The sequence below is a fragment of the Helianthus annuus genome, chromosome 9 (assembly GCF_002127325.2).
Source record: "Helianthus annuus cultivar XRQ/B chromosome 9, HanXRQr2.0-SUNRISE, whole genome shotgun sequence".
In the NCBI taxonomy this organism is placed as follows: Eukaryota; Viridiplantae; Streptophyta; class Magnoliopsida; order Asterales; family Asteraceae; genus Helianthus; species Helianthus annuus.
In genome coordinates this window covers 14,354,810-14,367,712 of record NC_035441.2, presented here as the reverse complement: position 1 = coordinate 14,367,712, position 12,903 = coordinate 14,354,810, and the positions used below count along the sequence as shown (strand labels likewise).

The window sequence follows — 12,903 nt, the reverse complement described above, 5'->3', positions numbered from 1 at the left end:
ATTTGATTTACGAAACGAATACTATAACTAAATAACCAAATGTAAACTCGCTCAACTTTGTTGTTGACTCGTTGTTACATGCCTTGCAGGTCGCTAGGTACTCATGGAGCTTGCACAGGGAGGCGCGGTCGTTGTGGGACATGGCAGTGTGTGCCATGCTAAAAACATTACTTTATTTCGTACTTAATACTTACATTGGGTTTTACAATTATGCTTCCGCTAAACACTTAACTATGTTTTGATTAGAAACACCTTTCATATTGTGTGGTTGAGTTTTACTTATTACTTGTTATGTTTAATATGATTGGTGGCTTGATCCTGGTCAGTCACGCCTCCAGACGGTGGTACTCCGCGTGTGGATTTTGGGGGTGTGACAACATGGGGCGGTGGCGTGGTGGATGGAGGCCAATGGATTGTGAACGAACAGTCGAGGCTTCACTTGTGGGCTTAGTATAATTACATCATATGTACTAAATCTGGTTTACATACACTTTGATTGATACGAACAAAACTTTTGAAACTCACCAACTTTTGTAGTTTACCGTTCAAAGTTTTAACATACTTTTCAAGTAAGGCGAAAGATGAATAAAAGATGAATGTGCTAGTTGATCCAGTTTTGCTTTTCGGATACTATCGTAGATAGATGCATACCTACTAAGGATAAACTGCTTTTGGAGATGAACTTGTGCAATATTCGTTAGTGTGTAAACGATAATGTAAAATAATGTAACGTTTAGCGTGTAATAAAGTATCTTTATGAACGATGTGTTTGTGCCATGTGTCTGTTGCACCCCCGTGCGCTTCTGCTGGGGAGTCAGGGTGTGACGGATTTCAATAATGTTATGTTTGACAAGGTGTTAAAGATGAATAAAAAACGGTTGATCACGATTTATTAGGCAATTTCTTGAAGCACTGGAAAAAATTTGGTTGGGTTCACCGATGAACGAAGAAGAAGGGCGGGACATGTTTGGGTTTTAAATGATTTTGAAAATGGTATATGAACAGTGGTTCATCGGCTGGTATAGGTGATAGTTGAGGGGTCCGACTTTGTGCGATTGAAGAAATTAGTGGTAGATGATTGTATAGATGGGTGTGGTCGTATTGATGGTGGTGGTATGCTAGTTATATGGTGGAGGCAAGGTGGAAGGGGGTGATTGCGATGGAGAATGGTTGCGTTCAAGAGAAAGGGGAAGAAAGGGTGGGGGTGGGGTGAGTCCCACATGTATTTTTTAAAACTTTTAATGTTTTATTTATTACTTTTTAATATAAAGGGTATTTTTGTCATTTAACACCCAATTAACTTAGAAAACTAACCATCATCCATATTAGGGACTACCGCAGAAACGGGTGTGCAAAAGTTGGGGACTACAGGTGTAATTTTAAAAAAGTGGGGACTATAGATGAAATTTCACTGAAACAAATGGACTATACAGGGACTACAATTTTCTACAATATTTATTACGTGATTTATTATCTTTTTTCTCGATTTTGCTACGAAATTTGCTGCCAATTTTATTCACTTATTTATAAATATTTATTGTCTGGATTTTGCTACAAACAGTGCTATGAATTTTATATATTCTTAAATTTGTAACAGATTTTGCTACAGTTGTTTTTCTTCAATAGACTAACCGTAGTTAAATTGTACCAAATATGTCCTTAGCATTTTTTTGCTACGGATTTTACTACGAATTATATTAAGTCGTTTATTAAAAATTTATTTTCTTAATTTTGCAACGAATTCTGCTACAAATCTTTTTTTTTTTTTTGCAACGGAAAATCCATAGCAAAACCGTAGCAAAGAACATATTTGCTACGGATATTTTTTGCAACGGAATATCCGTAGCTAAACAGTAGCAGAATATGCTGGTAGCGAATCCATAGCTGATACCTATTTGTGTAGTAGTGGAAATGAACATTATTACTAAACAACCCACTGTGAACTCTCTCAACTAGTTGTTGACTCTCTGTTACATGCCTTGCAGGTCGTTAGGTACACTTGGAGCTTGCACTGGGAGGCGCGGTCGTTGTGGACAAAGAACGAGAATACTTTGATTAAACATTATGACATTTCATACTCATACTTATGTTGGGTTTATTTTATGCTTCCGCTAAACATTGACATTATACTTATGTTTTGAACACCTTTCATATTGGTTTGGTTGAATTACATTTACTTTTACTTATTACTTACATGTTCAATATGATTGGTGGCTTGATCCTGGTCAGTCGCGCCTCTAAGCGGTGGTACTCCGTGTGTGGATTTTGGGGGTGTGACAGCTGCTGCGAGGTACCCTGTGATTTGCTCTCGAAACCACCCCGAAACATAAGACATTGTGGTCTCGTTCGCTGCACTTTATGGGCAGATTTATTTCACCTTTCACAGCAGTGAATTAGCCACCGTTCACCACCAGATGTGGCCTTCGTACTGACATAGCCAAGCATTGTTGCCATTATCTTGTTTATCACCGCACCGTCGCCCTTCATAGATCGCCTCTTGCCTCTTGCCACTTTAGATCGAATTGCCATCCACCAATGCAATATCCCTAGTAGGAACGGTATAATGGAATTAATTATGGTTTGAAATTTCTCAATGAAGTTTTACCTATCATAAAGTCCTACACCATCATAGCCTTCAAGATCTTCACCATTGGAATCAGATCGGAAAATAATGGATCTTCTTATGAAAAGGCCAATGGGTTTGCTTGGGTAACCCAAAACCTACAGAATTCAACATGGTTGTATATGAAACTATAATTTTTAATTCCTTTTAACTAATATATTTATTTAGAAAATGAAATTTGGAAATAGACTGATGTACCTTAGGAGAGTCGAGCTTGTCTTTTTTGGCAATGAAACTTAAAGCCCGACCTGGATAAGCTTTGACCAAAGTCTCCCCAAGTCCCAAGTCCCTGTACAACCTGTTAGCACAACAAAAAGTTATAGACAGTCTTATATTTCCATATCTGTTCAACTAAATATTATTAATCCATTGTAGGCAACATAAATGTAACATTCGACATGACACATTAAAAATGTTAATATTTTTTAATTACCTTGGCGTATATCTCTGATGGATCTCCTGAAGATGTATTTGTGGTATGAATAACAAATGCATAGTCAGCATTTATTATTTCCTGAACCAGGACAACCATGCATAAGAGGTGATGATCTTGCTTCACTTTTCTTGTACTAAACTACGGTCTCTCGTTCCATTTTGAAGCCCAAACCACAGTAAGAGTTTCCACTACTCTAACTGGTGTCGTCATTTGTCTCCACTTCACATGCACAAACCATCTCAACCTTCCCTCCTTATTAGTCATTAATATATAAACTAATATTTCCTGAACCAGGACAGCCATGCATAAGAGGTGATGATCTTGCTTAACTTTTCTTGTACTACAGTACGCTCTCTCGTTCCATTTTGAAGCCCAAACCACAGTAAGAGTTTCCACTACTCTAACTGGTGCCGTCATTTGTCTCCACTTCACATGCACAAACCATCTCAACCTTCCCTCCTTATTAGTCATTAATATATAAACTAATTAATAATGCATTTTTAGAAATGTAAAGAAATAACAAATAGGTAAATATACAATATGTAAAACAAAACAACGTCCTAATTTTAAATAAAATTTGTTGACTTGGTATGTCTTGGACCGGGTTGGCTGTGGGCCCTTAAGTCAACTACAACGAAGAAAACAAAATAAAATATAAGATTAGTTGGCTTGGTAGATACAGGGCCTGGTCAGCACTCGCTCATATATATATATATATATATATATATATATATATATATATATATGCATGTCTTTAACCATACATTTAACTATAAGGTTTTCCAAAGAGTAATCTAATACTGGTTCATATAATTTCTCCCCATTAACAAATATTTCATTTTATTCGATCCTTCCATATATTTAATGGCATCTGATTCAGTTTCATCCATTCAAAAGAGCTTTAAATACGATGTTTTTTTGAGTTTTCGAGGAGAAGACACCCGCAAAAACTTTGTTGATCATCTTTATCATGCCCTTAATGATAAAGGCATTATTACTTACAAAGATGACGAAAGAATCGAGAAAGGGAAAAGGATCAATGACCAACTCATCAGATCCATTGAAGATTCGAAATGCCACATCATTATTTTCTCCAAGAACTATGCATCTTCATCTTGGTGCTTAGACGAGCTGGTCAAGATTATGGAGTGCCAAAAAACAAAGGATCAGACTGCTTATCCCGTCTTCTATGATGTGGAACCCACTGAAGTCCGCAACCAAAGTGGGTCAGTCGGAAAAGCCTTTGCAAAACATGTAGAGAAAGAGGGTTCTCAGAGATGGAGAGATGCTCTGAAAGAAGCAGCTGGTCTGGTCGGGTGGGAGTTGAAAAACACTGTTGATGGGTAATCCTTCATCTTAATTATTAATTTGTTATTACTTCATATATATTCAATGTTATAGATTTAAACCTAACTGCTCATGTGGGATTTCGAGTGATCTAATTAATTGAATCTTTAATACACAGGCATGAAGCTAAATTTATCCATCAAATTGTTCAATACATTTCACCAAAGCTACATTTCATTAACTTGAGAGTTGATGGGAAGCTAGTAGGCTCATCTTTAGAAAGCATTTGTGGTTTACAACATTTAAGAGAGCTTAGAGTTGAAGGCAGCATTCGGGAGGTGCCCAAAGATATGTGGCGGTTAGAATGTCTAGAGAAGCTATCTTTGTGTATGAAAGAGATTAAACATCTCCCGGATAGCATTTGTATGTTCAAACATCTAAAATATCTTGAAGTCGGTTCTTGTTTGCGTCTTGAGCAGTTACCCGAGAATATGTGTAGGTTAGAGTGTTTGGAGGAGTTACATCTAAAGGGTTGCACATCCTTACTAGATATTCCGAACGGCATCTGTAAGTTGAAATGTTTAAAACGTTTAGAGCTATCCTCTTGTCACAAAGTTGAGAAATTGCCTAAGGAACTGGGATGTTTAGAGTGCTTGGAGGAGTTACACCTAACGGATTGTATATCCTTACGAGATATTCCAAATAGCATAGGCAGGATGAAATGTTTAAAACGTTTACATCTCTCCTCTTGTCATCAAATTGAGAAATTGCCGGAGGAACTTGGGTGTTTAGAACGTTTAGAGTGGTTAGACCTAACGGATTGTAAATCCTTACAAGATATTCCGAACAACATCTGTAGGATGAAATGTTTAAAAAGTTTAAATATCTCAAGTTGTAAGCAACTTGGGAAATTACCAGAGGAACTCGGACGTTTAGAATGTTTGAGAGAACTAAATATAGACGATGTGGGCATAAGTCATCTTCCGCATACCATTTTTAGATTGAAAGGTTTGTCCATTGTTGGGTCTAGGAGGTGCCTTGAGTCGTACGGTTTTAGAACCTTGACAGATTTCACAAGATTCAAAGCCTGCTACTACGTATAGTTGTAGTTAACATGAGTTTCCAAAGGGATAATTCAAAAAGAAGTATTCAAGTTCGGCATAAGTTAATGATCGATGTTCGAGCCGATTAGTCTGGTCTTTCAATGTATGAGTCTTTGAATATTTAAGTTTGTGTTTTGTAGAATGTAACAGGGACTTTCTCTGGTTGTAGTTATACATTGATTTGAAAACTTTAATTTATTAATTTGTTCTAACAAGTGACATGCGACTCTTTTGCCTTGAGAGACCAAAGAATCACCTCCTCAGCTAATTCTTCACATTCACTAAGCCAAACAGACAACATTATCATCATCATCATACTCAGTAAATCCCACCAATAGCAAAGCTAAGGTAGGGTCTGAGGAGGGTAAGATGTAGACAGCCTTACCTCTACCCCATAGGAATAGAGAGGCTGCTTCCAGTGAGACCCTCGGCTCGATAGTAGTTTTGCATCAAGCCTTGGACATAAGGCACATAACACTCAGCAATTAAGACAACTACCGATTAGTGCATGTACCCCCTTGTCTTTCGGCAATCAGCGCCACCACATGATGCATGATTAAATAGACAACATTACAAATCTCAATTTCACAATGCAAGATCTGCTGCTAATTCTCGATAAAGATACCAACCATCAGTAATCGACTAATGAAGTTTATTAGGAAAACCGAGTGTGGGTAAAAGATTAACGAGCATACTGAAGGATGTGTCTCAAACAAATATTGTCACCAATGTACTTTATGTTTTTTAGTTTGCATATCCATCACTAAAGTTCTGTGAGAAATTTTAACAAATGTTTTTTTTTCCAGAAATTTTATATATAAATATATACAAACAAAAAATGTATACAAATTACCAATTATTCAAATAATCAAAATAATAAAAGGACATGCAAATTCTCCTTAGGAGATATCCCAAACAGCATATGTAAGATGAAACATTTAAAGTATTCAAGTCTCATTGGTTGTGATGAAGTTAAGAAATTTTTTTTTTTTTTTTGAACGGCTAAAACTCTTTATATATATAAAGAATTCAGCAAGAAGCTGGGGAACATACAAGGAAACAGAAACAAACAAACAAAACACAAGAAGGACAATTACAGCAAACAAAGGACATCAAAAACTATCCAACTTTCCCACTTAGGCACAGGCTTCCTAGATCGATTAGATAACCAGAGGAAGGAATCCTCTTTGTCAAGTCAACCGCTTTCCGAATCCAAACGCCTTCCCCTTCGAAAATCCTTTTGTTCCGAATGTTCCAAATTCTCCATATGGTTGCCACTGCAATCAAATGGACAAGCCTTTTCCAAGTTTTAGCCCCCGGGCTATTTTGCAACATCTCGAGAATTTCCTGCAGACTCTCAAGGTTAGGATGCCAAGGGATCTTCAGCCACGAGAACACGTTCCACCAAATACTCCGAGCCGTCAGACATTTAGCGAAGAGATGGTCCACATTCTCCTCATCACAGCCGCACGTAACACAAAGCGGATCCGGGATCTGAATGCCGTGTTTCAGCAGCTCGTTTTTGGTGGCCACCTTCCCCATGAGAGCTCTCCATACAAAATAGTTAGCTTTTAATGGAGCCCAACTGTTCCACTTGAAGTCCGGCCCATCCGAATGATCCTGTCTCTGATTGCAAAGCTCCGTCCGAATAGCTTTCACCGAGAACGGCACTCCTTCTTCATTATCCCATTTCCAAATATCTTTACCATCCTTTAAAACCATACTAGCCAACCGTGACATAAGGTCACTCAAGTTTTCCCATTCACTAGGAAGCGACGGATCCTTGTTCCACTCCCAAGCCCATAAAGGCTGATTCACAATACCCTGCCAATAGGCCGCTACGAAAGAGTCTTTATGCTTGGCTAAACGGAAAAGATCTGGAAAGATATTTTTTAATGGCTGATTAGTCAACCAAGAATCCTTCCAAAACTTAGTGTTTTTACCGTCGCCCACCGTAACCTTTAATTTTTCACTAATATTTATTCCTTCCTTCGAGAGAATCCCGTCCACGGTTCTGATGTTCTTCCATACCCCTGGAATCGACTTTTTGAGAGGAATCAGATTGTCTCTATGAGTCGAGTTATGATAAGCGATAAGTTGAAGTTGAGAAATTGCCTGAGAAACTTGGATGTTTAGAATGTTTAGAGAAGTTAGACTTAACTAATAGCATCCACTAATTATGTCAATCACCATTATTATTATTATTGTATTGTATTTCTGTAACAATCATCTCCAAATATAGGAGATTTCATTGTACCCTTATATATAGTCAATATTGTGAATGGAAGAGGAGAAGGCATTGACAAATCATAATTCTCTACATGGTATCATTAGCCCTACAATCCTAAACCTTTTTTTTCTTTTTTTCTTCCTGTTGCCTCATCTTTCTTTTTTTCCAATCCTTCTTCTCACCAAATCAATGGCCGATAACAAGATGCATCCATCCGTCACCGTTACCAACATCCGGGCCTCTATCCAGATCACCCTTGACAATGAGGCCGCCGACTATTACACGTGGTCGGAGCTGTTTCGTATTCACTGCACGACGTTTCTTGTTTCAGATCACCTAGCCCCTCGCCCTAAGCCTCCTGCTACTTCCACCTCAGCCGACAAAGATAAACAACCGGCAGCCCCATCTGATGACTCGTGGGAACGCCTTGATGCCATAGTCCATCAATGGATCTATGGCACCATCTCCACGGACCTCCTCAAAACCGTCATTAAACATAAAACCACCGCCTATGACGCCTGGAAAGCCATTGAAAATCTCTTCCAAGACAACAAAGCAACCCGAGCCCTCTACTTTAAACAAAAATTCGCCAACACTCGCCTAGAAAACTTCTCGTCTATGCACGCCTACTATCAGGAAATTAAGGTCTTGGCCGATCAACTGAACAACGTCGATGCTCCAGTTGACGAACAAGATCTTGTTCTACAAACCCTCGCAGGCCTCACTGAACAATATGAAGCCGTGGCCACTATACTACAAAACACCAAACCCCTTCCTACTTTCTTTGAGGTTCGGTTGCAGTTATGTATGAATGAGACCACCAAAGCTAACCAAGCTCTTCATTCGGCCTCCCACGCCGCCACTGCCCTACACGTCCAAAGCCAAACCCGTTCCCCCTCTTCGGCCAACCCACATACACCCGGTTCTCAGACAGCTTCCGACACTCGCCAGGACTACGGTCGTGGCCAAGGCCGGTCCCGTAGACGTGGTAGGGGTCGGTCCACTTCTTCACAGCCGAACCGGTCACGAGGCCAACAATCCTATACGGCCCAACAACAACATCCATATATCATCTTCCCCAACAACTGGGCCACTAACCAGTGGGCTTCCCTCCTCAATCAATCCAACACCTTTAGCCCACAAAACAACTCGGCCCCACCCTGCCCCTACCCATCTATGCCACGGCCCAATGGAAGTCAGGGAATACTGGGCCCGTGGCCTGCTAAGGCCCATATGGCCGCTTATAGTCCAACACCCACTGACATTGCCCAAGCCCTCTACACTCTCTCTATGAGCCAGTCACAAGACCCAGTTGGATATATGGACACCGGCGCCACAGGCCACATGGAACAACCAGGTATTCATTCTCCATCTATTTTTAATACTTGCACTAATAAACAAATAGTTGTTGGCAATGGTACGACCATCCCTGTTGTTGGACAAGGCAACAAAAACTTACCACCGCCCTTCCCACCATTCAAACTAACCAATGTCCTGTATGCCCCTAACCTAATTAAAAACCTCATATCTGTATGTCGCCTAACGACAGACAACTTACTTTCAATAGAATTTGACCCGTTTGGTTTTCTTGTGAAGGATCTCAAGACCAAGGCACCTATCCTACGATGCAATAGCTCGGGCGACCTCTACCCTCTGACCACCAACTTCATCAAGTCTCCCACCTCCCCTACTGCTTTTGCTGCTATCACCCAAGACCGTTGGCATCAACGCCTTGGGCACCCGGGCACCTCTTTATTGCAATCGTTGAAGTCGTGTTCCTTTATTAATTTTAGTAAACCAAACAATACAGTTTGTCAATCTTGTGTTTTTGGCAAAAGTGTCAAACTTCCGTTTCATGATTCTATTAATAAAACTAATTTACCTTTTGATATCATTCACAAGGATTTGTGGACCTCCCCAGTACTAAGTACCGGTGGTCACCGTTATTATATATTGTTTCTTGATGATTTAACGGATTTTCTTTGGACATACCCTCTTACCAATAAATCTCAGGTTTACAACACATTTACCAACTTTTATAACCACATCCGCACCAAATTTGAACGAAAAATAAAACAGTTTTAGTGTGACAATGGCACATAATACACAAACAACAATTTTAAACAATTTTGCCAAGTCAATGGAATGCAATTTCGTTTCTCCTGTCCGCACACCTCCTCTCAAAATGGAAAAGCGGAAAGGAAAATCCGAACCATCAACAATATGATCCGCACCCTGTTAGCCCAAGCCTCCCTACCCCCCACCTTCTGGCATCATGCTCTTGAAACCGCCACCTACCTCCTCAATATTCTCCCAAAGAAAACTCATAAGTTTTTTGTCACACCCCGAAATATCAGAGCATTAGCGTGACTGGACTAGTATCTTCATTGCACAGCGAAAGCAAATAAGCTAAGACTTTTAGAATGCGAACGCCACTAAGTACTCGTATCTCCAATGGTTCTCCTATTCCAACCGTTCCATTGTTTGAAAAGTAACCTGAGAAAGAAATATGCGAAAAATCAACATAAAGTTGAGCGAGTTCATAGTTTGTTTGTAAAAGATTTGAAATAAATCTTTTTGAATAACCGGTTTTTGAAATATTGTTGAGAAAACGAATGTAAAAATCATTTTCTTGTCATGTTATACGGAAACTTTGTATGAAAACATGGTATGTATCTTGTTTAATTCAAGTATTTCTGTATGTATCTTGTATAAATCAAGTATTTCTGTAGGTATCTTGTTGTTAATGGGTTGCAAGGCCATTAACATGTGACACAACATAGGAAGCAACCAAACCATAGGCATTTTCTAGTTGGCATATTCTGAGACACAAAAGCACTGCTTGGTACTCGTTCTCACCAAGAGTGTGGCTGCCCTACACCCGTTAGATCTAACCTTTTGTTATGCGGTCTAGGTATATTATTGATTAATGGTGCTTATGGTACCCTATTCGTGACGCGATTTCTCGTATCATTTCTCGTATCATTTCTCAATTCTTGTATTCATCATACCATTTGTAAACATTGTAACATTTGTATCTTGTAAACTCTTGTATTTGTATTTTCCCGTAGTTTAGAAAACTAGAACTCGTGTGTATGCATACTTCGAAAAATACGCTTGTTTGAAAACCGGTATGAAACATAAGCTTTTCGTAAACCATTTGTGTCTGTTAAAACTTGCTTGTAACATGGTTTAGAAATATGTAATTCTTGTATGCTTTGCAAAAAGTGCATGTCTTTCCACCCCAAAAACATTTAGAAAAATGTAAAACCGTGAAAACGTAGGGTTATGAACTCACCTGAATATTCTTGTGCAAAGCTAGCTATATACGACTTCGTGATGTCGTTTCCAAGACGTGGTTCGCTAGCGTGCATTCCTACAATATTCCTAACACGGAATATCTTATAAGTTTCTAATTAATGCGGTAACTAATCTAAGTGTTACCGAGCTCTACCGAATCGTTAACTGAGCGATTCGACGATAAGTTGTTAACTTAAATGAAGCAAAGAAATTATACTTGTTTAGTTCGTTTATTGTCACGATAATTCACTAAGTCTATACACACTTAGTTTTCAAAAGATAATACTTATAAAAATATATAAATATATTGTTGTAATTGTGTTAGCCGTCTCGTGAAGTCGTACGTGTATGTAACGAATGTTTCATGAAAAGAATATATAATAAACTTGTATTATATATCGTATGCCGTTTAGGCGTTTGAAATAAATATAAAAGTTATATTTATTTTATAAAACAATCGTTGAGTTGTTGTATTAATAAAAATATAACTATATTTATTTCTATAAAAGGATTCGTGTTGAAATAAATAAATACATAAACTATATTTATTTATGAAACAAAACCATGTTGGTTGATATTCGAGATAAATATCTAAATTATATTTATTTTAGAAAAGAATTCGTAGTGTTTGACACTCAAAGAATTGAGAATAATATTGAAAATATTGTATCACATTTTATTTTATAAAGAATTGTCAAAAAATAATATCCGAATCGTCGTTTTCGTGATGTTTGTAAAGCATCGTCAAAAGTAATTGCATATTTGTATTTGTCTTTCTAAAAGTTTAATTGAATCCGAAAGTTTAAAACGCGTTTGTTTTACCGATTTTCTTGAAAAACGGGTTAAGGCTTCCTCTGTTTTTTGGACCATCCCGACAACTAAATGTCGATTTATTTTTCAAAATTCAACAATAATTCAATGCTATGTAATCGACAATATATAGTTTGGTTAAAATGACAAAACATAAATAAATCACTAAACGTATAATGATGGTTCGAGTTCGGTTCGCGTAAATATAAAGTGTCTAACAATATAAAAAAACCCTTCGCGCGTTTAAATCTTTACCGAGTCTTTGAGTTGACCATCCTTGACTTCTGTTGACTTGTGTTTACCCGAGTTGACTCGGTGTTGACCGAACCAATGACTGAGTTGACTCGGTGTGACCGAGTCAAACTGAGTTGGAACCAAACTTTGACCCAAACACCCGATCAACATCTTAATCAAATTTGGAGCATTTTTGAACCAACCAAAACTGAACCAAGGCTCGAGCAGCCATAAGTCGGAACGACCACCGCAAATCCCAAGTTTTGAAAGAAGTAGGTTAGCAAATGTGCACGAACAAATAATTTACCCGAAACAGAGAAGAAACTCTTACCGGGGAACTGTGGCCTGCCGCTGAAACGCGGCCGCCGGAATACACATTGCCGTCGCCCGAAGCTGGTCACCGACTCCTCTCCGCCGTGGAAACTCGTCGAAATTAACAAAATCAAACATCACCTCCGCTGCAGACGGCGGCGCCGCCGTCTGCCGCCGCCACAGCTCGCCGTGATTCCGCCATCTCCTCTGCTCCGGCCTCTCGCTTGCTCCATCGTCGCACCACCTCCTTCCCGATCTCTTTCTCTCTCATCTCTCTGCCTCTCTCTCTCCGCCCTTGTGCTTCATCGTCGCACCACCACCAGGCGGTGGTGGTGGTCGCCGATCAGTCCATCGAGGAGGAAGGGGGCTGAGGTGGGTGCACAAAGGTGTGGGTGTGTGTCTGATGTATGTAATCAAGGGAGTAGTGTGAAGGTTTCATTTGTTTGTGAACATGTGAAAGCAGAATTTGTGTGGGTTTTACAGTAGAATCGAGAGGGAGAGGAGAACTAAAAGGGGGATGAGGGGCCGATTTTGTGTTTCATCTATTTGTGAAGATGGAGTCCTGCTC

At 39.1% G+C, this 12,903-nt stretch overlaps 2 protein-coding genes across 2 annotated transcripts; one reads left to right on the top strand and one right to left on the bottom strand.

The window, feature by feature from the left end:
• The first annotated feature begins 3,910 nt into the window (after positions 1-3,910).
• Positions 3,911-5,591, top strand: LOC110874113 (disease resistance protein RPV1). Its single transcript, XM_022123007.2, has 2 exons — positions 3,911-4,402; positions 4,525-5,591. Exons 1-2 carry the CDS (start codon positions 3,924-3,926, stop codon positions 5,447-5,449), a joined length of 1,404 nt encoding a protein of 467 aa, XP_021978699.1. The 5' UTR covers positions 3,911-3,923; the 3' UTR covers positions 5,450-5,591.
• A 977-nt stretch (positions 5,592-6,568) lies between these two features.
• Positions 6,569-7,832, bottom strand: LOC110875275. The gene is made up of 2 exons (XM_022123472.1): positions 7,800-7,832; positions 6,569-7,564 (listed from the first exon to the last, which is right to left on the bottom strand). The coding sequence occupies exons 1-2, from the start codon at positions 7,830-7,832 to the stop codon at positions 6,569-6,571; spliced, it is 1,029 nt and encodes a 342-aa protein (XP_021979164.1).
• Positions 7,833-12,903: the final 5,071 nt, after the last annotated feature.